Source organism: Drosophila bipectinata, chromosome 2L (assembly GCF_030179905.1).
Source record: "Drosophila bipectinata strain 14024-0381.07 chromosome 2L, DbipHiC1v2, whole genome shotgun sequence".
NCBI classification, from domain to species: domain Eukaryota; kingdom Metazoa; phylum Arthropoda; class Insecta; order Diptera; family Drosophilidae; genus Drosophila; species Drosophila bipectinata.
Window position 1 is genome coordinate 2,883,768 of NC_091736.1, and position 21,836 is coordinate 2,905,603.

General features: G+C 42.0%; 1 protein-coding gene across 1 annotated transcript; it reads left to right on the forward strand.

Moving 5' to 3' along the window:
* The first annotated feature begins 16,718 nt into the window (after positions 1-16,718).
* LOC108124344 (mitochondrial 2-oxodicarboxylate carrier) lies at positions 16,719-17,988 on the forward strand. The gene is made up of 2 exons (XM_017239958.3): positions 16,719-16,871; positions 16,953-17,988. Exons 1-2 carry the CDS (start codon positions 16,857-16,859, stop codon positions 17,904-17,906), a joined length of 969 nt encoding a protein of 322 aa, XP_017095447.2. The 5' UTR covers positions 16,719-16,856; the 3' UTR covers positions 17,907-17,988.
* Positions 17,989-21,836: the final 3,848 nt, after the last annotated feature.

Sequence of the window (21,836 nt, forward strand, 5' to 3'; positions counted from 1 at the left end):
CACATATTTGGACTCTTTTGTGCTTCTCCATAATAAACTCTCGCCCCTCCCCATGGAAGATAAAGAATACACCAAGTATGTTACCCATAAAAAACTTTTACCCACACCCCGCATATGTTTCCCCAACCTCCTTCATTATGTGGATGCCACGCCCCCCAGCACACACCCACACCCACTTTCTTTGGCGAAAAGCATAACTGTGTTGTTAGGCAGGAATGCATAAAGAATTTTCTATGCTTTTCTTTGGCATTTGGTTTGTTTTTTTCCGGCAAGTGCCCGGAGAGTGTGCAACTATTTCATGGAATTGGCTGTTGAAAATTGAAACAGAAATGGTAATGCCTAAGAATGCAGTTGGATTCCTTTTATACTTACATCTTATGAAAGAATGCCTAAAGTGGTGCAGGAAAATATTTTTACAAGGCTTGCAATTTTTTTGTTTTTTTTTTTTTTTTGTCATCTTTAAAGGATTTTAGCTCTAGGCACTCTAGGCCACTTTCTCCTACGTGCTCTTTTCCCGATAATCGAAAGCTATTATGCCCACATTAGTCTGTCGCCCAGATTTTCGACTCCTCCGGTTGTTGTCTTTTCGGGGGAGATGGTGTCGCCTTTTATGCAAATATTTACATATGCTCCACGACGACATCGGCTGTGGCACACTTCTCTGGTGTCCTTGTCACTCGGGGGTTCCTGGCGACATTTATTTTTCGATTGTTTGCGGAGGCAGCCGGCGGTCTCCTTTGTCCCAACCCTCTTGCCACAGCCCCCCCTTAAATTGCCCTGTCTCGCTTGTCTCGTATTTTATTGTTATTTTTCCTATTAAATTGCGTCGGCTTATCGCACGTTTAAAATGGCAACAACAACATGCCACCCGGCCATCCTGCCATCCGGCCATACGCCAGCCCCGCGGAAGCCGTTCGAATTGTAACTTTTAACTCCATTTATTGTAAATTGTTGTCTGAACAATACGAGTACCCCCCTTTTCCCCCTCTTATAAGCCTAGGGGGCATGTTGCGTGTAGGCGTGGCATCTATCATTACAGATAAGAAAGAAAATAAAATGTTGCGCGTGCTGTACGATTTTCTTAACGGAAGTAGGAAGGAGGGGACATCCACATCGATTTGGGTTTTTCATAAAAGAATTATTTCAAAAAAATGCTTTAGTTTTAAAACATAAATCGTTCTTTCAAAAGAGCCCTTTTATCCCTACAAATTAAAAACTAGACACCCACCATTGAATTCTATTTTGAGCCCAAAGTCTGAGGTCATTTTGTTAGAATTTCTAATTCTTAGGTCAAGAGCATAATTATTTCGTGTATTTCTTTCAGCCGATGAAAGGATAAAAAGATTGAGTAGTTGTGTGAAAGGCAAACAACTTGAATAGCTGTCAACTTGTGGCTGACTCTCTAATACCCACTTAGAGGAATGAAACCCACTCAAGTTCACAACTTGTCTATCTTTTCAGCCGCCCTCCCAGCCATTCGGCTGGTCTCTTTTCAAATTGAATCAACACGAATTTCTTTGCCAGAATTATCATCATCATCATCGTCTTGGTTTCTCCTCGGTCCTCTTCTTTTTGTGAATAAATATATATATATGTATGTATACTTTAAGTGACCAAAGGACTTTGGTATTTCGTTCTGGGAGCTCAACTTTTCGAGACTTGTGACAAGTCACTTAATTAGAAAATAATAAAGATTTTAGCAGCAGACTCCACGGCTGCTTTCATTAACACAATTCCGAGCTTTTCTTTCGGACCACAAAGTTTAATTCTAATTTCAGACTCGTCGCTTCCATAATGACCTGGTTACCAGTTACAAGGCAGCCTCATCTCCTCCAACACCACCCCCACAGATATCTTGAAAATTTCAATTTGGAGAGTCCTCGGACGCCGTTGTGGGACTCACGTGGCACCAGGGTTTCCAGTTTCGTTGGGTAGCCTGTTTGTCTGATTTGATTATTAATTGAAATTATGTTTGCCGCGGCAACGCGAACTGAATTTCTGACAGTTTTGTGGCAGCTCTCTGGCAGGGATTTGGAAATCCATTTCCCTTCAGGCCCGGAGCTAATGCCAGAAAATCCATTTCGATTATCGGGATTGCTATTGCATAGGTTAATTTATTTGATTACCCACAGTTGTGTTATTATTCAAGTTTAGTGCTTGTGAGTGTTATTGAAAGTTATCGACTAATTTATTTTAATGGGAATATTTTTAAATATTTCTATTTGATTTTTCTTTTAATTAAATACCTAATTATTGTGATCCATGTTAAAGGGGAATCTCTGGCACGTAAGGAACCATATCCTTTATTGGATAGGCCGTTACCGAAATGCCTGTGGCCCATCTAGCTTTGATATGCAGGAACATGTGTTGGTTTCATCTGAAGGATGTCCGGAGGTGCCGCCATGTCCCGCCTGACATTTATGATGACAGGCGGTCTGGTAGTGAGTGAGTGAGCGAGTGTGTGTATGCCTTATTCGTTCCCCTTCCAAGTGATGTTGACACGTGCTACATCATCATAGATGGCGATTCGTTGCCCTATTCCCAGCTCTTCTCTGGCGCTTTCCTCAGAGGCACGTACAAAACATAAAAGTAACTGCACTGCGCTTTGTTGAAATAGTTGCAAAAGGAAACGAGTTGCAAAGGACCAGAGGGCCGGCACAGGGCACAGCGTCCAACAAAACGACAACCTCGAAAAAAAGTGCCTGAAAAATTAGAAAAAAAAAGATCAGAACAACGCTGGCCAACACATAGAACGTCCAAATTCGACCGGACTTCAAAGTGTTCAAATTGCAGCGTCACGGAAAGTGCGAGAGAGATTTCTGTCGAGTGCAATGTACCCAAAAAAAAGAAGCCGGAATACAAGACTTGGCTAAAAGGAGAAAAAATGAAAATTCGCAAATGCAGACTGACAGCGATAAGGCTGGAAAAAAAATTGGAAGCCTAATGACGGCCATGATGATGAGGAAGTGATGGTTGCGGAGGGTATCCTTTTTGAAAAGAGATCCTAAATGCTTGTGTATGAAACTTAAATTAAAGGTGTATTATTTCCATGATATTAAAAGAGTATTAGCTATCTGTGGAAAATTGTTTACCAATGGGTTGAAAAATATTCAATTTTACAGCAGAAATCTCAGATTAATATTGATCTCGTAATCCATTTCGTTTGCCCCCATCCAGCTCAATCACATCAACTATAGCCACTTTAAGTAAACATTCCTAACACAATGCACACAAACACACTAACATGGCCAAAAGGTTGAATTTCAATGCTGCAAGGTTGCTCCACAATTTCCCAGTTGCAGGGATTCCTCGGATAGAGCACCGATGGCAACTCTCACTTGACTGCCCTGAAAGTGCATTTCATGTTCAAATCAAAGTAAAGGTTGCCACTCAACCCTCTCAGACCGTTCAGCCCACCCACTCGGCTCAGTCACCCACAAAGTTCCGTTGTGCTGGCAATTTTTCAATGATGTGCCACCGTCTATGGATGCTGGGACTTTAAGAATTTATGAAAATGATGGTTGCCATGGCCATCAGATAGGGCCAAAAACACAAGGCAAGGCAAAAACAAACAAAAGTCTCTGGAAGCACCAACAAAGATCCCTTTGGCGAAAAGGGTAGGGTTGGTGGGAGATTTCCAATGCCATTACCACAATGCAGTCATCGCTGTTGTGCTTATAGTCTGTATATATAGTATAGAGTATTGTATATATATCCTTGCAATGATTTCCAGCGATGTTTACTCACGTCTCCTTCGAGCCCGCCAAGCTGCTCAGTGAACCGCGAAACACTAGTCCTGCCTGGCCCTGGCCGGGAATAAATTATTAAATCATACACTATTTTACAGCACTTTAAGTTGTGTGATTTCCAATGATTTCTGGTGATGGAATATAGAGATTGAAGGGGTAATAGACTGTCAGATAGACATTCTTTTATAATTAAGTGAGTCAATATTGGATTTGATTACAAAAGATATTTAATTATAAAAAAAAACTTCTGTGCTTATGATACCTGAAGCTGATTCCATGAAATTGCTTTCCCTCACAGACTATTTTATAAATAACCGGAAAAAATCTCTCTCTCTTGTATTTTTTTAAGTGAATGCTACCGCGACTCACCTTCTCATAGACAACTTAAGCCAGTTATGAATATGAGAGGCTTAAACGGCAAACAGCAAATTTCACAGTCAGCGCTTTAGCGAAATCGTCTTCCGACTGAGAGACACAAAATGCGAGTTCCTTCGCTCAAGCGCCTAATTGAAGTCGGATAAGAAGATTGAAGGAGAATAGAAAGGAAAGGCGAAAAAAAGGTGGCATACCTAGGGGGGTTTTGGGCCATAAATCCTCGGCGTTTCAGACAGCGAGTGGAGAGAAGTCGCCGCAATCGATAAGCGCTTAATTGGCCGCACGAAAGACATCTTGATGCAGTCGAGCAGGCCGTGTAAACCCCGACAATTGGCTTAGCCGTGAAATCTGGTCTGAGGTGGTCAGATGAAGTGGCCAGATGCTCTCACGCCACACCACCCCTCCATGCCCCATCGAAATAAAATTGTGGCGATAATCGGGGTTGGTATGCCCTTACACCTCCTCTCTGAATGCTTCATTAAAATTTACCAGATATTTCATTAAAGTTTTATGCCTGACCAAAGGACCATAATTGCGGAAACTTTTCACCCCCCGAACAACCAAAAAAAATATGTGTTTGGGCCACAAAAGCTGTGTGTTGGCTCACACCCACACATATGCTCCGATTTTATGAAGGCAATGAGCAGAGGGGCGTGGCATCGGATCACATTGTAAATAAAACATTGTTGCGAATGACAAAGGAGCCGCTGTTTGCCATAAAATGAGCAGCGGCCAAGTGTTCCATAAAACAAAAATTCCCAAAAACTGTGAAAAAGGCAAAGGCAAAGTGCCGCGAGTGCCGTCAAGTGCGAAATTTAAATTTGCATAAATTATACAATGGGCAGACCCTGAAAGAGCCAAAAGGAAAAGGCAACAGACAATGAAATTCAACCACAAACACCAAAGACAAAAGCTGGAAATGTACCAACCAAATTTTTTGTGTAAAGTCATGAAATATATATGCGATAATCACGAAGGCGTGAGATTGTTGAAGAGTGGCCATAAAGTGCCTGACAAGGCTATGAAATGGTGGGGACTTCGAGGGGTCATTGCAAATGACCATCCGAAAAAATAATTGGGGGGTGAATACTAAATACAGTTTAAAATTGGCTAAAATGGCGGTTGTTCTGTAATAATGGATTAAAACTAATCAATTAATTATGGGGGCTTTTAGGAATCAACTAAAGCTTTTTATTAAAATTTCAAAGCGATTGCAGTAAACTAGGGTTTTTAATGAGAAGTCTATCGAGTCTAAAATTACAAAAATGCTTAAGTTTTATTAAACTCCCATTATCGAAGCATTACTTTCAGATAACCCATTCAAAAACTTTGACCGAACTTAATAAAAGCAACTTCCCGTCTGACCAAAAACTTATCCAACAATTGTTCGGTATTTTCCCAGGTATTAATCACAATAAGGAGCCCCAAACTGGATAAGAAAAACAGAATCCCTTGGATCGCCATAAATATGCGCAACAACAGCAAACTATTAAACATAAGCACACCCATACATATGCATTCATGGGTGACTTATTTCAGGACATTTATGAGGGGGGCTTTCCCCAAAAACAGGAATCCCAAAAACCGCAGCTTGTCATAATAAAGGAGCGAGCTGGAAGGAAGCACGTTTACATTGGCCAGCCTAGCAAACGGCAGGACATCTACGAAACAAAAGCGGCAGGATAAGGTTTGAGGGTCCGACACAGAGAGGGGCAGTGATGGACAAGGGCCAGTCGAGGTCCTGTCGAGTCCCCTTCTTGGGCTCTTCGTGGTACGTGACTTTGTGATTTTATGAGCGACGAAAATGCCACACGTACTCGGCAAGGATTTTCTTTGCTCCCCGCATCCAATCCTTTGCATTAACACTCAACTAGTGGGGAGTCCTGGCAATGCTTTTTATGGCTATGTTTAGTGAAAAAAAGGATTCAACTTGATTGCGCCCCAGGAATCTGCTCCTGTGTCAGGATATTGGCCTCATGGCCAAACTTAATTGGCCGAAAGACAGAGCGAGACTAAGAGCTAGAGCAGGAGAGGTAATCCCGGCCAATTAGGACCCTCAGACAGGACACTTGAAGAGATCGGCATTAAAGGAATTCGCAGTTGGAATTCTATGCAATATTTTTGCATCCAAAAATCAAAATAATAATTTCATTTCAGAGCGCCAAAGGAGCGCCAACTCCAGGGCAAGTATGCAACCAGGAGCAATTTAATGCAAAGTCGTCTGTAAAGTTTCCATTCCCTAGTCGGCAGGACTCTTTTTTTTAAAGCGTTGCGAATGTTTCAAGTGCAGAGAAACAAAAAGTAAAATATATGGATACACGGGCTGGGCGAAAGGCAAAAGGCATTTTTTTCCCAGCCCGAGAGGAAGAAATTGAAAGACGGCAGTGGCCGTGTAGAAGTCCTGTCTGGTTGTCCTGGCTGGCTGCGGATATCCTGATGATTTTATTGGGCCGCCAGCAAACATTTTTGAGTGTTGCCAGCAGCGGCGGACTGCGGAATGCGCCAAAGTATTTGGTAACTTGCTTTTTTTTCATCTCTGCCACCATTCTGTTCTTTTGGCTCGGTTGCCGTGCCGGAGGCCAGCCAAAGGATGCGGCATAAAGGATTAAGCATGGGTAGCCAGCGGGCTTGTAAATTGTTAAGGACCTTTTTCTTTTCATTCTCTGGATTTTTTTCTATTTTTTTTTTTTTTTGTGTTTTGAGGAAAAAGTGTTTTTAAATTTAATTTTTTTCAGCAGGCACACAAAACCGAAGAAGACACAATAAAATGTTGCAAAATATTGAGCATTTGTAATGGGCGGTGAGCGAAGAAAGGACTTTTTCACAAACATACCCACGTGCGGTGCAAATGCATCCCGAGCATCCTTCTTTCAGTCATTCTCACTACGGTTTAGTTCGCTTTCCGGGCTCCTTATTGCATCCGACAGGCTCCAGGCTACTTATGGCTCCAATGGAAACCAGGCCAACACCCACCCACCCCTTAAACGAGGGTGTACAGAGTGAGGGGGAGACTGTGTAAGAGTTTCTCCTTGGGCTTTACGTATCGCTGCTTATAGACTATGGCATGGCTTCTGGGCAACTTACTTAGCGGTTGAGTGCAAATCTTATACGAGTGTGTTTCTCTACTGGAGAGTGTGTGTGGGTGGGCATGCCAGTGTGTGTGTCCGTAGGAGGGCATGCCAGTGTATGTGCACTTGGGTGTGCATGTGTGAAGTGCCTGTTTTGTAGGTTTAAGTTGCAGCTACCAATGTGGGTATGTTAAACATTTGGTCTAGCTATGGGAGATTTCGTATATGCGATTGAAATGATCCTTTCGGGAAACAGTCCTAATCAGCAAATTGGGAATTTGTATTCAGAGGTGTGGACAAAAGGAAATAATAAGGCCAATCTTAGCCATTGTAGGTTTTGGGATCACATGGCGTATGATTAATAAATTACTCATACGCCATGTGATCCCCAAAACTAGAATCCGATTGGGGCCATATCGACTCAAATAAATATAAAATCAAAACCAAATTTTTTTTTTCTAGATTTGAATGAAAATTTGAGTAGTATCGATCTAAAAATCGATTATCTTTCGTTTAAGGTGCGCCTCGTAGGGACACGTAGGATTTCGTAGCGGACCCATCAGATAAATAGGGAAAAACCCCATTTTCAAGGGATCCTCAGGAAAAATGAACAAAATATCTAAAAAGTATTTTGTCTGTGGATTTTGATGCAGAATGGTGGCGAATCGATCCAGAAATCGTTTGAGGTACTCCGCTTGAGAATCGGGTGAGAATTGGTGAAGATATAGTCATCACAGTGAGCCCTATAGCGAGAAACCCCATTTTCAAGGGATCCCATCACAAAAATGGACAAAAAATCTAAAAAATATTTGGTCTCAGGATTTTGATGCAGAATGATGGCGAATCGATCCAGAAATCGTTTAAGGTACTCCGCTTGAGAATCGGATGAGAATTGGTGAAGATATAGTCATCACTGTGGGCCCTATAGGGGAAAACCCCATTTTCAAGGGATCCCATCACAAAAATGGACAAAAAATCTAAAAAATATTTTGTCAGTGGAATTTGATGCAGAATGGTGGCGAATCGATCCAGAAATCGTTTAAGGTACTCCGCTTGAGAATCGGATGAGAATTTGTGAAGATATAGTCATCACAGTGGGCCCTATAGCGAGAAACCCCATTTTCAAGGGATCCCATCACAAAAATGAACAAAAAATCTAAAAAATATTTCGTCTGTGGATTTTGATGCAGAATGGTGGGGAATCGATCCCGAAATCGTTTAAGGTACTCCGCTTGAGAATCGGATGAGAATTGGTGAAGATATAGCCATCACAGTGAGCCCTATAGCGAGAAACCCCATTTTCAAGGGATCCCATCACAAAAATGGACAAAAAATCTAAAAAATATTTTGTCAGTGGAATTTGATGCAGAATGGTGGCGAATCGATCCAGAAATCGTTTAAGGTACTCCGCTTGAGAATCGGATGAGAATTTGTGAAGATATAGTCATCACAGTGGGCCCTATAGCGAGAAACCCCATTTTCAAGGGATCCCATCACAAAAATGGACAAAAAATCTAAAAAATATTTGGTCTCAGGATTTTGATGCAGAATGATGGCGAATCGATCCAGAAATCGTTTAAGGTACTCCGCTTGAGAATCGGATGAGAATTGGTGAAGATATAGTCATCACTGTGGGCCCTATAGGGGAACACCCCATTTTCAAGCGATCCCATCACAAAAATGGACAAAAAATCTAAATAATATTTTGTCTCAGGATTTTGATGCAGAATGGTGGCGAATCGATCCAGAAATCGTTTAAGGTACTCCGCTTGAGAGTCGGATGAGAATTGGGGAAGATATAGCCATCACAGTGAGCCCTATAGCGAGAAACCCCATTTTCAAGGGATCCCATCACAAAAATGGACAAAAAATCTAAAAAATATTTGGTCTCAGGATTTTGATGCAGAATGATGGCGAATCGATCCAGAAATCGTTTAAGGTACTCCGCTTGAGAATCGGATGAGAATTGGTGAAGATATAGTCATCACTGTGGGCCCTATAGGGGAAAACCCCATTTTCAAGGGATCCCATCACAAAAATGGACAAAAAATCTAAAAAATATTTTGTCAGTGGAATTTGATGCAGAATGGTGGCGAATCGATCCAGAAATCGTTTAAGGTACTCCGCTTGAGAATCGGATGAGAATTTGTGAAGATATAGTCATCACAGTGGGCCCTATAGCGAGAAACCCCATTTTCAAGGGATCCCATCACAAAAATGAACAAAAAATCTAAAAAATATTTCGTCTGTGGATTTTGATGCAGAATGGTGGGGAATCGATCCCGAAATCGTTTAAGGTACTCCGCTTGAGAATCGGATGAGAATTGGTGAAGATATAGTCATAACTGTGGGCCCTATAGGTGAAAACCCCATTTTCAAGGGATCCCATCAGAAAATTTGACAAAAAATCTAAAAAATATTTCGTTTGTAGATTTTGATGCAGATTTAAAGAGAATCGATCCACAAATCGTTTAAGGTATTCCGCTCAAGAATCGGATCGTTATTGGCAAAGATATAGCCATCGCTGTGGGCCATATTGTGCCTCAAATATATATAGGCACATATAAACAATTATATTGCACAAATTATATATTATAATTTGACAAAAAATTTAAAAAATATTTTGTTTCTATATTTGAATACAGATTTAAGGAGAATCGATCTACAAATCGATTAAGATATTCCGCTTGAGAATCGGATGCTTCGTAACAAAGTTGTGGCTTTCGCAGTGGGCGAAAAAATCGATTACAATTTCCCATAATAATCCAGGATCCTCCCATTTTCATTCCTTGCATTCAGTATAATAATTAATTTTCCTGTTTATTTAAGACTTATATAGTAATGCATGTTTATACCTGGACTCGTATGACCCTGGCGACAAATGCTTTATCCTATTTCAATGTCAAGAAGTCATAGACCAGACGACTCGGCACTCGGCTCGTTAATCATTTGCGGCAAGAAATTACGTATACGTCAAGTGTAACCGGTCAGATAAGCGGCCCAAGAGAAGACTTTGGCGGAGGAGAATGGAAAGGACTAAAGGTTAAGGCTTGAGTAGGACAAAAGGGTTTACCGTTTGATAAATGGCCTCCGAAGTTCTTCAACCTTTGTCCCCGTCTCGTTTCATCTTATTCTCCTGCACTTGTGGATGGGTTCAAGGTGAATTTCTGAACCGAACACTGAACTAAAATGGTTTTGGCCATTCTTTGGGCTGAGTCTTTGCCAATAAAATTATGCAAATGAGCACAGCCGAGGGAGACAAACAATTTGTCAGGTATTCCGTTTGAGGGCAGGGGTTGCCAAAAAACTTTGAAGACAAATCAATAGAACCCCCCATTGCAATTAAAATAGTTGAGGGAAAGTTTTCGAAAGCCAAAAACGTGACTGTAAAAGGATTTACTTTCTAATTAGGCACAAGGGAAAATCAATATGAAACTCGATCCGCAATCTATTCCACATCCCCACTAATTCGGCTTCATATCAATCGAATCGACAAATGCAATTTTACAAGCAACTGAAGACAGACAATGAACTTGGCCAAATAAAAAGAAATTTCTTGCACTCCTTTCAAGCCAGTGCACAAATATCGGATAAGACTCTGGCAAAGCAGAGGAAGCAAAGTCTATGGGTGGCTGTTGCACATTTTTATGCAGCCTGTTGTCTGTCTGGGATTCAGTGGCACCCTCCGTGGCCTCCCAGCCACTTTGATCTCTCCCGACTGTCATTTAACTGTCAGTTCCTCGGCTTGTTTGTGTCGGCCCGCTGTCGCTTAAATGTCGCCTTGAGGGGCGCTGGTGGCACGAGGCAAAGGGTGTGGAGCGCGAAATACAAATGGGCACATGTCTGACTCCTTGCGTGATTATCCTTGTACTGCTAGTGGTTTTTTTGTCTTGATTTTTACACTCATAATTCCCATAAAATATCGTTTAAAAGATTCCCCGCCAATCAACACCAATATATTTCCGCCATTAAATTTAAAAGGCCGATTCCCTTTCAGCCTAATTGATTTCATCGCACTCGCTGGCTGCTTAATAGCCAAAATAAATATAAAATAAAAAACTAGCTAGCCAGGAGCCATGAAAAAGTGCATACAGAAGGAGGATGGACTAAAAGCCAAACGGGAAACATATTTTAGCCATGAAATTTATGCCGCCACACACTAAATGAATTTCGCAGACCAAGGACCTTCTGTAAACCAGGACGAGAACAGCGGCAACAGCCACTACAACAATAGCAATAAAAATAGCAACAAAAGCAACCGGAGTGGCAACAACAAAGGACAAATGCAAACAATGCAGATAATTTAGTTGGCGGCGGATAGTTTGCAACAAAAGCTCAACAGGGAAAGGAGATCAGAGGCTGGACTATACTATATATAGTATAACCAAAAAATGGAAAACGGTGGGACGAGAGACACTGTTTTGGGCCAACTAGGTCTGGCAACTTGTTTAAATTGGCGCTAACTTTACGAAAAAAAGGATGGGTTTTTGGGTGATGATGGAGGGCCGGAAAATCCATTGGCACGCCACAAAAATAGTTAACTTTGTGCAGGCAACATTTAAATTATGCAAGCTCCACAGACCAGTGGTCCGCAGTGGTCCACACCCAGCTCCCAGCCACCCATCCAACCATCCCCATCCCTGGCTATTCTGGCCTCTCATTTGTGTATGTTAGCTTGTTTGTTTGCCTGTTTGCTAAACGTCTGTCAGGCAGTACAAATGTTTGCATTTGGCATTCAAAAAGTTCATGCAAAGTGAAATTAAGTTGACTCCACAGTGGCTTTAAGGACCCACAAGTATCTAAGCCGCCAGAGAACAGTATCTGTATCCGTATCTGTGGGCTTTTGCCACAGTACTAGGCCATCCTTGGCAAATGCAGCTCATTTAAACACATGTCACAATACTTTCGCACAGCTGTCACTTTGACAATTTTCTAGATGAGTTTCTTTGCGATTTCGTCGCTTCAGCTCACAGCTTCAGCTTTGGCTTCCGCATACCAAGGCCCGAATCGAGGAAAAATGTGAATCTTTAAGCCATCTCGGGCGTCGTCTGGTGAGCTCTGGTGTTCGTCGAAGGTCTGTCAACGTCATCATCCTACTCGTAATATTGCCCCTTCCACGGACATACGGTGGCTGCCACGTCACACGCCGGTTTCTTTAACTTTCAGACGCATAATGAAAACTTATATCACGAGTATTAGAGAAATGGCGAACACATGTGGTCCCGCCTTTTGTAGGATTCCAGATACGATTGCCTAACTCTGGGAAAAGCTTTAAATTGGTCCTTGAAGTTGCTTGTTGAAGGATTTTTAAATAGAGACCATCCTTTTAATTCTTTGATGACTTTCTTGTTGAAACAAAGTTCTCTTCTATCTCATCCACTTTAAAATTGTTACTAAATCTCCTTTGTTATAGTTATAAACTAAGATTCCATAAAAAGCAGATACCACTCCAGTAGATTATCTGTAAAAATTAGTTTTACCAGCCTGGGGCTTAACACGTGTAAGCCCCCGAAAAAGGATCCGCCAAGGACTCTTCCTGCATTAGCGAAATTAAAACCCATGACCGAGGAGTGCACAATTCATGTGCTTCCTATTTATCCTATTCCTTTAGTTGGGTGGCATAAAATTTCATAACAAGAGCTCGTGCCGGAAATGGGAAGGATGCGCTTTGTGGCCTCCCATCCGCCTCCGTATCCGCATCCGCATCCGCATTTAGTGTATCTCCTTGAAGGGAGAGACTGTGTGCTCGTGGTTTCCTAGGAAGTAAATTTCGTTATCGTTTATTATTATTATTATGCGCGATGTGTGAAATGTCTGAGTCCGGCGTCCTGCCACCCACTTGATTCCTTGCCAGTGTCGGTGTTTGTGTTGTGACGTGGGAAATAAATTTATATTCATAACACACAGGACGAAACCAGGACGAAGAGATGAGGTTGGGCGTCTAGGGCGGCCCGACATGCATACAAAGTGCTTTATGTGTGCCACAAGATGCTGAAAGATGGCTTGTAGATGTGGCCCGCTCTTGTAGCATTCCATCAACAGACTCTGGCAAGTTTTTTGATTAAACTCGAGTGCCTCAGCCAGTGGGTTCCTCTTTTTTGGGTCCGTCTCTCCGAGCCCTGGCCGGGAGCTTATTAAAGCCACGTCAAGTGCGTGTAGGAGGCAGAATGCTTCCATAGCATGTGCAACTAATGGGATTAGCGTTGCATCTAAGGATTGGAGGGCAAGAGGAGGGAGAGTCGGACCTCAGAGAGGAGCTCCTTCAATCTCCACATATTGATTACTAATTTACTTGTCGGAGTAGTAGCACACACACTTAACTTTTGCCCTAAAACTTTATACACAGTAGAAGTGGTATAAGAGGTGCATGATGCATTTTCAAATCTTAAAAATTAAAAAAAAAGCCACCAGGATTTAATCTTTACTTGATGTAGGTGACTTAAAGATGTTAGCTTGTTTGGAGGTATTTTATTTACCATTTCTTGTTAAAGAATTAAGACTGTGTCTAGCCACCCTTAACTCACTTCCAGACACAGGAAGATAACTTGATTTGGGGCAGCCAAACTTGGCATTAACATGACGACAACGACAACGAGAACGACGAAAGTTGAAACATGCGTCTAGAACCCCGTCGCTGGACAACTTTACCGTCATCTAAAATGTACAAAGCTCAGGTAGTAGCAGCCCCTAGCAGCAACCCCTGGTCCAAAATCCCCGCCAGCCAGATGCAGTCCAAGTTACACTCAAAGTCATTCATGCACAAAGTCAAACGGCAGTCGAACATCGCAGCACAACAATCAAAAAAGCGTTTCCGAAGTCAAAGACGCTCCAAGGCAACTGGAACTACCGACAAAAAGCCAGTTTTGGGGAATGGAGATGGGCATGGAAATGAGTTTGGTCATTGGCTAGGGATTGGGAATGGACCAAGTGCAGTGCAATAACTTGCCAAACTGACACTATGTCCTTGGGGTCTACTTTTTTCGGGAAGAGTGCGCGAGTTGTATCGATAACAGTTTGTCTATGTCAAGAAAAAAAGGGGTTCCTAGTGCAGGATACTCATGAATTGCAGTTCATCATACATATGTTGCAAAAGAATCCAAGGGATTACAGTCAACAAAAATATTAAAAATATTATATGGATTTTAAAGGATTTGAAAGGGATATATCATCCTACGTTAATTGTCAAAAGCTAAATAAAGTTTATACCATTATTGCTTAATTTTGATAAACATGAGGTCCCAAATTTTTTCCAACTGCCTTTCACTGAGCAAACAATGAGAAATCATGCACAAATCGAGCAAATTGCATATTTCTTATTTCTTACGCTGGCGACTTTTAATTTTTTATGCGATATGCAGTTGAGACTCGAGACTGCAGTCTGCAGTTTCCTTCCGCCGCCGACATTTCCATTCCGATTCGCAAAATTCATTCCCCCGATGGCCAAAGTGAAAAGATGAGGGAAAACCCAACCGCATTGCATTGCATTGGAGGTGGGTTGTCCTGCCCTGCGCTGCCTTTGCCGCTGCCATTTTTTTGTGAGCTATATTTTTTGTACGCTCGTGTGTGACTTGTAAATTTCCCCAGTCGGACTTTCTTTCTCGCTTCAGTCAGAGGCGCTTGATTGAGCTCACGTTTCTCCGGCTTCTCCTGCCACCACATCCTTCTCCCAGGTCTGTGTCCTTCTGCCGTATCCGACTTCGGTTTGACTGTCAGACGACGGAGTGCACACATCGCTTGACTTTTTATTTAAAATATATGAAATGGAGTGCATACTCGAATAAGCCCTAAAATTAAGACCGAAGGCGAGCAAAACTCGTTTTATTTCCCCCGTGTGTGTGCGAGAAGTTTGCCGCAATTTTTGGACGTGGGCCCCGGAATTCCTTGGGCCCCAAATGAGTTTACAAACTTCGACATCATTGTCTTTAATCAAAGAGCATTAAAATGAACATGCGTCGAGCAGGAACCTAATCCTCGCACGAATAGGGATTCGCATCTCCAAAGTCCTGAGTTACATTTTTGCATGTCACACGGCGTATTGCAAAGCATGAGTATGTAAATTTTTTGTTCCCTCACAACGAATGTGTATCCCTCATAGGGGTGTTCCCACTGCCATTATACTGTATTAAGTATGGAGTTGATTTCACATGTGAACCACACCCACCAGTCCACCGACCCACCGGCCCCCACTGCCGAGGGTGGCTGATGTGAAAAATGTTGCAAAGATGCAAAACAACTGTTGGCAGTTTGTCAAATTTGATTTGTCATACATCAAATGGCTTTAAAATGACAAGGAGATGTCTGGATGGGAAGCTGACAGCGGGTGTGAAAGCTGTGGGCGGGTTCTTTCCCTTTTTCTATCCATTTGAGGAATACCAAGCTGTCCAAGTGAAAGCTGTCCCCCGCTGGAGGATAGGATTCCATTGCTCATGCTTGTGGTGGAAAATGTCCAGAAAACAAAAGTGTTGATGTGGAAACTTCATTTCAAAGGTGTCCAATATTGAATGATATTTTTGTTGAGTTTCTTTCGCGTCTATTGACCCCATCTCTTGATCAAAATAAAGAGAGCTTCACTCCCTAATAGCCACATCATTAGTCACTTGGCCAACTCCAGATGGGCCAGCTTAAGCAACAAATTGACGCCACTTGAGTTAGTTAAGTGCTCTGCTCGGTGCTATAATATTCTAATATGAATTTAATGCCCTTCATCAAAATTGCAGCCACCTCGGGCTAGGATTTCAGGAAGCAAAGGAGCAGGAGGAACAGGAGGACGAGCTGCCAAAGGCAATGAGCTGGCTGACTTATGAACAACGACCTGGGTAACCGGTGCCAAAGGTACTTGAGGCCAACAAGGCAAGTCAAGGAACAGCTGAAGGACATGGAAATGAAACTCATTTGCTCCAGCTCTCACATCGCTTTGTTGTAGGACACAGAAGGCTCCACAGTTGGTTGCGGCCAGGAGCTGGTCTACATTTGCGGAGCGTGACAAGCAAATTGCCAGGATACACACCTAGCCACCTAGACATAGACAATGGTAGTCCCTTGGCCTCCACTCTGGCCTTTCCTTCACTTCCTGCCTCACTTGGCAGCGCTCGCGTGTTAAATTTCGCCTGGCCAAGGGGCTGGGAGGTAACTAAAAGGACTCCACACAAACACACATTTAGACACTAACACACACACTGATGAACTGGACCAAAAGAGCAGAGGACTGGGATTGCAATTGGCCTGTGCGACCATGACTAATTTGTTAGCAATTATGCTGGATTGACGTCCCGGATTGGGCCACATTAGCATAATTGTTGTTATGAGATCGCCCAGGAGTCCACCGCACCACACCGGCCGGGCCAAGGGGGCAGGGTTACCGGGCTAAAGGGTTGTTCCTACACGGAGTGCACTTGACATTCATTAACATGGCACTCTGAGATACATTAGAGAGTGGTTTGGAACTGGGCAATCAAGTGGGCCAGGGTAAGTGATGGGGACTGAAGCAAAAAATAACAAGGAAGGCCATCCGAATCGAGCTAAACCTAGGCATGTCACTATTTGACCTCAATTAGTTCTCATTAAATTAAGCAGATTTATAGCAAAATAGAGCTGTTCCTGCAGAAGAAGATTTAAGTTATACTTACTTTTTATCGAATCAAGGAGTCTGTGAATAATAAACTTCATGACAAAATACTATGTAAAAAAAAAAACAAGATAAGTTTAATACTTAGTTCCACATAATTTCTTTCTTTTTCAATCTGTCCCCTGGATGATTTAGCAAAATGATTGCGGGCGAAATTCAAAAATACCTCTTGCTCATCAAATGCCATCCGTGCCATTTCAGAAGCCGCCAGGAAGGCGAGCCACCTTCCATTTCATTGCCGGCGGCACCGCTGGCTTCCTAGAGTTAGTCGCTTTCCATCCCCTAAACGTGATCAAAAACAGGATGCAGTTGCAGGGAGACAAGCCGTTCCACGGTGAGATTACCTACCATGGATCCCTGGACGCCATTGCCAAGATGTATCGTTATGAGGGGCTGAGCGCCTTTTTTAAGGGAATCGTGCCGCCGATTTGTGTGGAAACACCGAAGAGGGGTTTTAAGTTCCTGGCCTACGAGGCCATCACGCCACACCTTAAGTTTGGAAGCCCAACACCGACACCACTGACATATGCAATGACAGGAGCACTGGTTGGCGGCCTAGAATCTATCCTCACGAATCCTTTCGAGGTGGTCAAGATCATGCAGCAGGCACACCGGGAAAAGCACTTGGACTCCATGACGGTAGTAAAGTACACGATCCGCAAACAAGGCTTTGGCTTCAAAGGTTTATATCGCGGCTTCAATGCCCTCGTGGCCCGCAATGCCATTTTCAACTTTGGCTATTTTGGAATCTACAACAGTGCCACTCACAGTGGCACCATTCCCGAGGATCCCATCGAGAAGTTCTTATTTAAGTGCTTTCTTGGAATGTTTGCCAGTGGCGTTGGCAGCTTTCTGAGCCTGCCCTTAGACTTGGCAAAATCCCGGATCCAGGGTCCGCAGCCGGTCAAGGGAGAGATCAAGTATCGGACAACTGTTCAAACTCTCAGAACTACGATTCGGGAGGAGGGTGTCCGGGCACTGTTCAAAGGTCTTGCTCCATCATTGGCAAGGGCTGTTCCAGGTGGAGCCCTCCTAATAGTGGCCTATGAATACATTTACGACATACTTATTGAATCATTCGCAGAATAGTTTATTATTACGGACTTTTTATACCAATCTATTAAAATTGTGCAAATTGTTATACGTGTTTAAGTAACAGACATAATAAGAATATTATTCTAGCAAAACTTATTAGTTTTATCAGGAAGGATATAATTTAAATGTTTTATCAATTGACATACCCCTCTTTAAGTCAATTCTTCAATTAAATCCATTTTTGGGCAACAATTAGGCAAATATTTTCTATAGAAACTATTTAAAATCAGTTCAGCAGCAACCGAACCCATGATTGCAGAACTCTGTATACAAATTTTGCCAATAAAGTGTCGACTATCGAAAAATTCGGTTGAATGAGAAACCTCAAATAGTTTTGTTGTGTGTTCAGTTTCAGCTTCCGTTTCCGGTGGGCGGTGTGGCTACCGAGACACACGCCCACAGCGCCCCCAACAAACACAGAAACAGAAACATTCCGAAACACCCAGTCCCAGACCCAGACATGACCGCAGACCGCAGCTCTGCATGTTTTACAATTTACACTTAATTGTTTAGCACGACAACGACACCGACAAGCAGGAGGAAGACCAAAAACACCAAAAACAGTAACTGAAACAGCATCAACAAGACCGACAATTATAAGCCAGCCATAACAACAATTACAATTACACGGAGCACTTACAAGGGGAATTATAATTAATTTATGCCGAGTGTTGGCAAGTGTTTGCTCGGACGCTCTCTAAGTGAGCTACTGGCGGTGTCCTTCCACCTTTCCTTTTTCTGGTCTTATTGTACTCGAGTCTTGCACCTAATTGCGTGGTAATTGAAGAGTCCTGCAGGTTGGCAGAGGAATGGCAATTAAGAGCCATTAAGGTGAAACAAAGTGGAAGCTGCGGCGAAGGGAGCAATGTCCTTATCATATCTAAAATCGAAAGGGCAATTAAGCTGCTTTATTCGCACAAATCAATGATGAATGCCTGGCAATTCGGCACTGGCTGCCATCAATCAAATTTTGGGCATAAACAAGTCGGTATACTAGAACTTTTGAAATTCATAGGCCCAGAGAGAGGGGGTTGACAAATAGAGTTTCATGCTTAATTAGTTTTAATGCGTAATAAGCATATTTCAGCTGAATTAGCCAAAAACATCAACCGTAACTGTAACTGCAATTGCAAAAACAAAAACAGCAACATCAACATCAAACTGTTCAATTGTAATGGCAATTTCGGGCCTTAAAGTATGCAATGCACATTTTCAATTATTCATAGTCGAAATTGCAAATGCGTAATGAAATGAAATCAAAAGCAGAATATCCAATGCACCAGTCGTGCCTAATTCCGTCAACCTCACACAGCCACCCACCACCACCCACTAACCCAACACCCAACCATTCCCAATCATTTTCATTCCCAATGGAGTGGAAATGCCCTTGAGCCGTTTGCCATGTTCATGTCGACGTCATTTTCCATGGTATAGTAATTACACTAATCTATATTTCGAGTGTCCGTGTCTGTGTGTCTCTGCCGTCTGCCTCAGTGTTTGTGTCCCCAGTGTCTGTGTGTGTGTGTGGTGTGTGTATGGGGCTATGTAAATGCATTTGAAATTGACCCTGGAGACATTCTCGTTGCCCAGAAAACCCAAAATGCAACCCAAAATGCATTTATTGTTTTGTTCTCTTGTTGTTTTGCTGTTTGTTTGCTATTTGTTTCTAGGTTTGTTTAATTGTTTGTCAGCTCCAAGTGTTTCTCGGTTGTTGCTGGATTTAGTAGATGGATTTGAATTTATTACAGTTAGATGTTAGGGACTAATCTTTATAAAATAGACATAGAACTAGCTCCATTTAGATTTATAAATAGTAAGACTGATATATTCCTTTCTCTAATAAACCCATTTAAAGTAAACCTCCAATAAATACACAATATTCCCTATCACAATCAATGGCTATACCCAAAATTTGCTTTGAAAATTTTTCAAAAAGTAAATTAAATTAACACAAAAGTGCACAATACAATTTAATTGCTTTGGCCAGTGTTTTGGCCAAATATGTGTAGAGCCTCTGCCATCCGCTCCTTCCACCGGCCATGTCTAGTCAATAAAATATGAATTATTTGAAATATTTAAACGTCCCAAATAAATCAAATGCCAAAACTCGACACCATCACAACGAGAGAAAGCACAATTTACAAGTATTTTTTCAGCTCTAGTCTCGTCGTATTGTGCTGCCTGCCAAATATTTTTTCCAACTGCGGATAATATATATACGGAAAATCTACATTTTTTTTTATGAGGAAACAGCAAAAATTTGTGTTGCTTTTGTGGTTGTCTAAATAAATTTTTTATTGACCATGGTTAACGCTTCAGTGGCCAATAACCAGAGTCAGGGGCAGTACGGATAGGGGGCTTGTGGGGGCATCGGAGAGTGTGAAAAAGCAAAAACCACTGGAGAATGCGAAACGAGGGTGGGTTGGGGGGATGGTGTTCAAAGTTCTGGCTTCCCACATAAACGCCTCAAAGCATGCCACAAGTTATTTTCACAGCACAGCACACACAAAGAAGCCAGTCAGTTGGATGGGTATGAGGATGTGTGTATGTGGGTGTAGGTGGATGTTCATGTGTCTGTGGATGTCTGCCAACGAATAAATGTATGAATGAACGAATGAAATGCTCAAATTACACATGTTATACAATTGTTGGTAGAAAATATGATTATGCTTGAGGGAAAAAGGCCCACAGAACCCAGGACACGCCCTTCCAAATTTCAAATGTTTAAATGTGTGCTCGTTTCAGTTTTGAGAGGTATATCGTTGGTTATTCAAGTTTACAGAGAATTTGAAATACTCTATCCCTTACAATTACAAGCACTTCACGCCAAGGAGTCCTAATTTTTACCAAGAAAATTGTCATTTGTAGCTAATACTTCTCTTTTTTTGTTAGAATTTAATTTCTAGAGCATCACCAATTCGTCTTTAAGCTTTTCCAATGGCATTCCATAAATTCATAACACGTTTTTGGACCACCTTCGCTCGCCTAGCTATCGAATGTTCCGAAGGATTTTATCCTTCTTGACTGGCTTTTATTCTCGTATTTTACGTGTCTCATGTGGCGCTCATTTTCAACTTTAAAGCAGTCACTGGCTGAGGGCGGAGCTCTGAGGGCGGTTGAAAATGAAATGAAATTAATATGAAGTTTGACTTAACGCCTCATAAATCATTGTCCAATTTTCAGACGACAACGACGACCAGGACAGCAGGACACCAGGACACTGAACTGTGGAAGGAGGTCCTGCGTTGGCTTTTCTGTCCTGCTGACGTTGTAACACAAACACACTTAAAATGATTGAAATATATGTAGAGTCGGATATATGCGTAACATGGTACGACATTGCCTCATATATAGTACACATTCCGACTATATATTGGCTGGCTAGCATCCTAGACGAGCCAAGACTGAAGACTTCCTCATTACACGCTTGTCACGTGCACATTTAACGTTCCGTTGCACACACACACTCTCGCACACCGCCATAATTACACGCACACCCAGGCAGAGACACCAACACCGAAACCAAGCCATGACAGTCATTCATATTAATATGGTTGGTCAAAAAAAAAACAAACAAAAGCACAGGAAAATGACTCTTTAGACGCTAGGAAGTCAGGCTTGCATACAAATTTTCTGCACTTTTTTCAGATTCAAAAAAAAATAAAACTTTTTTAAGGACAATCCTTAAATTAAAGTAACATTTTGTCACAGAGTCCTTAAATTTAATCTGGTATATAAAACTCCTAGTCTATGCGTTCTCTCTATTTCTGTCTATTTCCTAACTCTACCAGCAAAGCATGGCAAAGTATTTTTTAATTTGATCAAAAAATTAAAATTAAATATTAGAAAACCTATGCAGAGTGCTGTTTTAATGGAAATATAAAGATTAAATGGAAATATCATAAATTAAATACTTTATGAGTA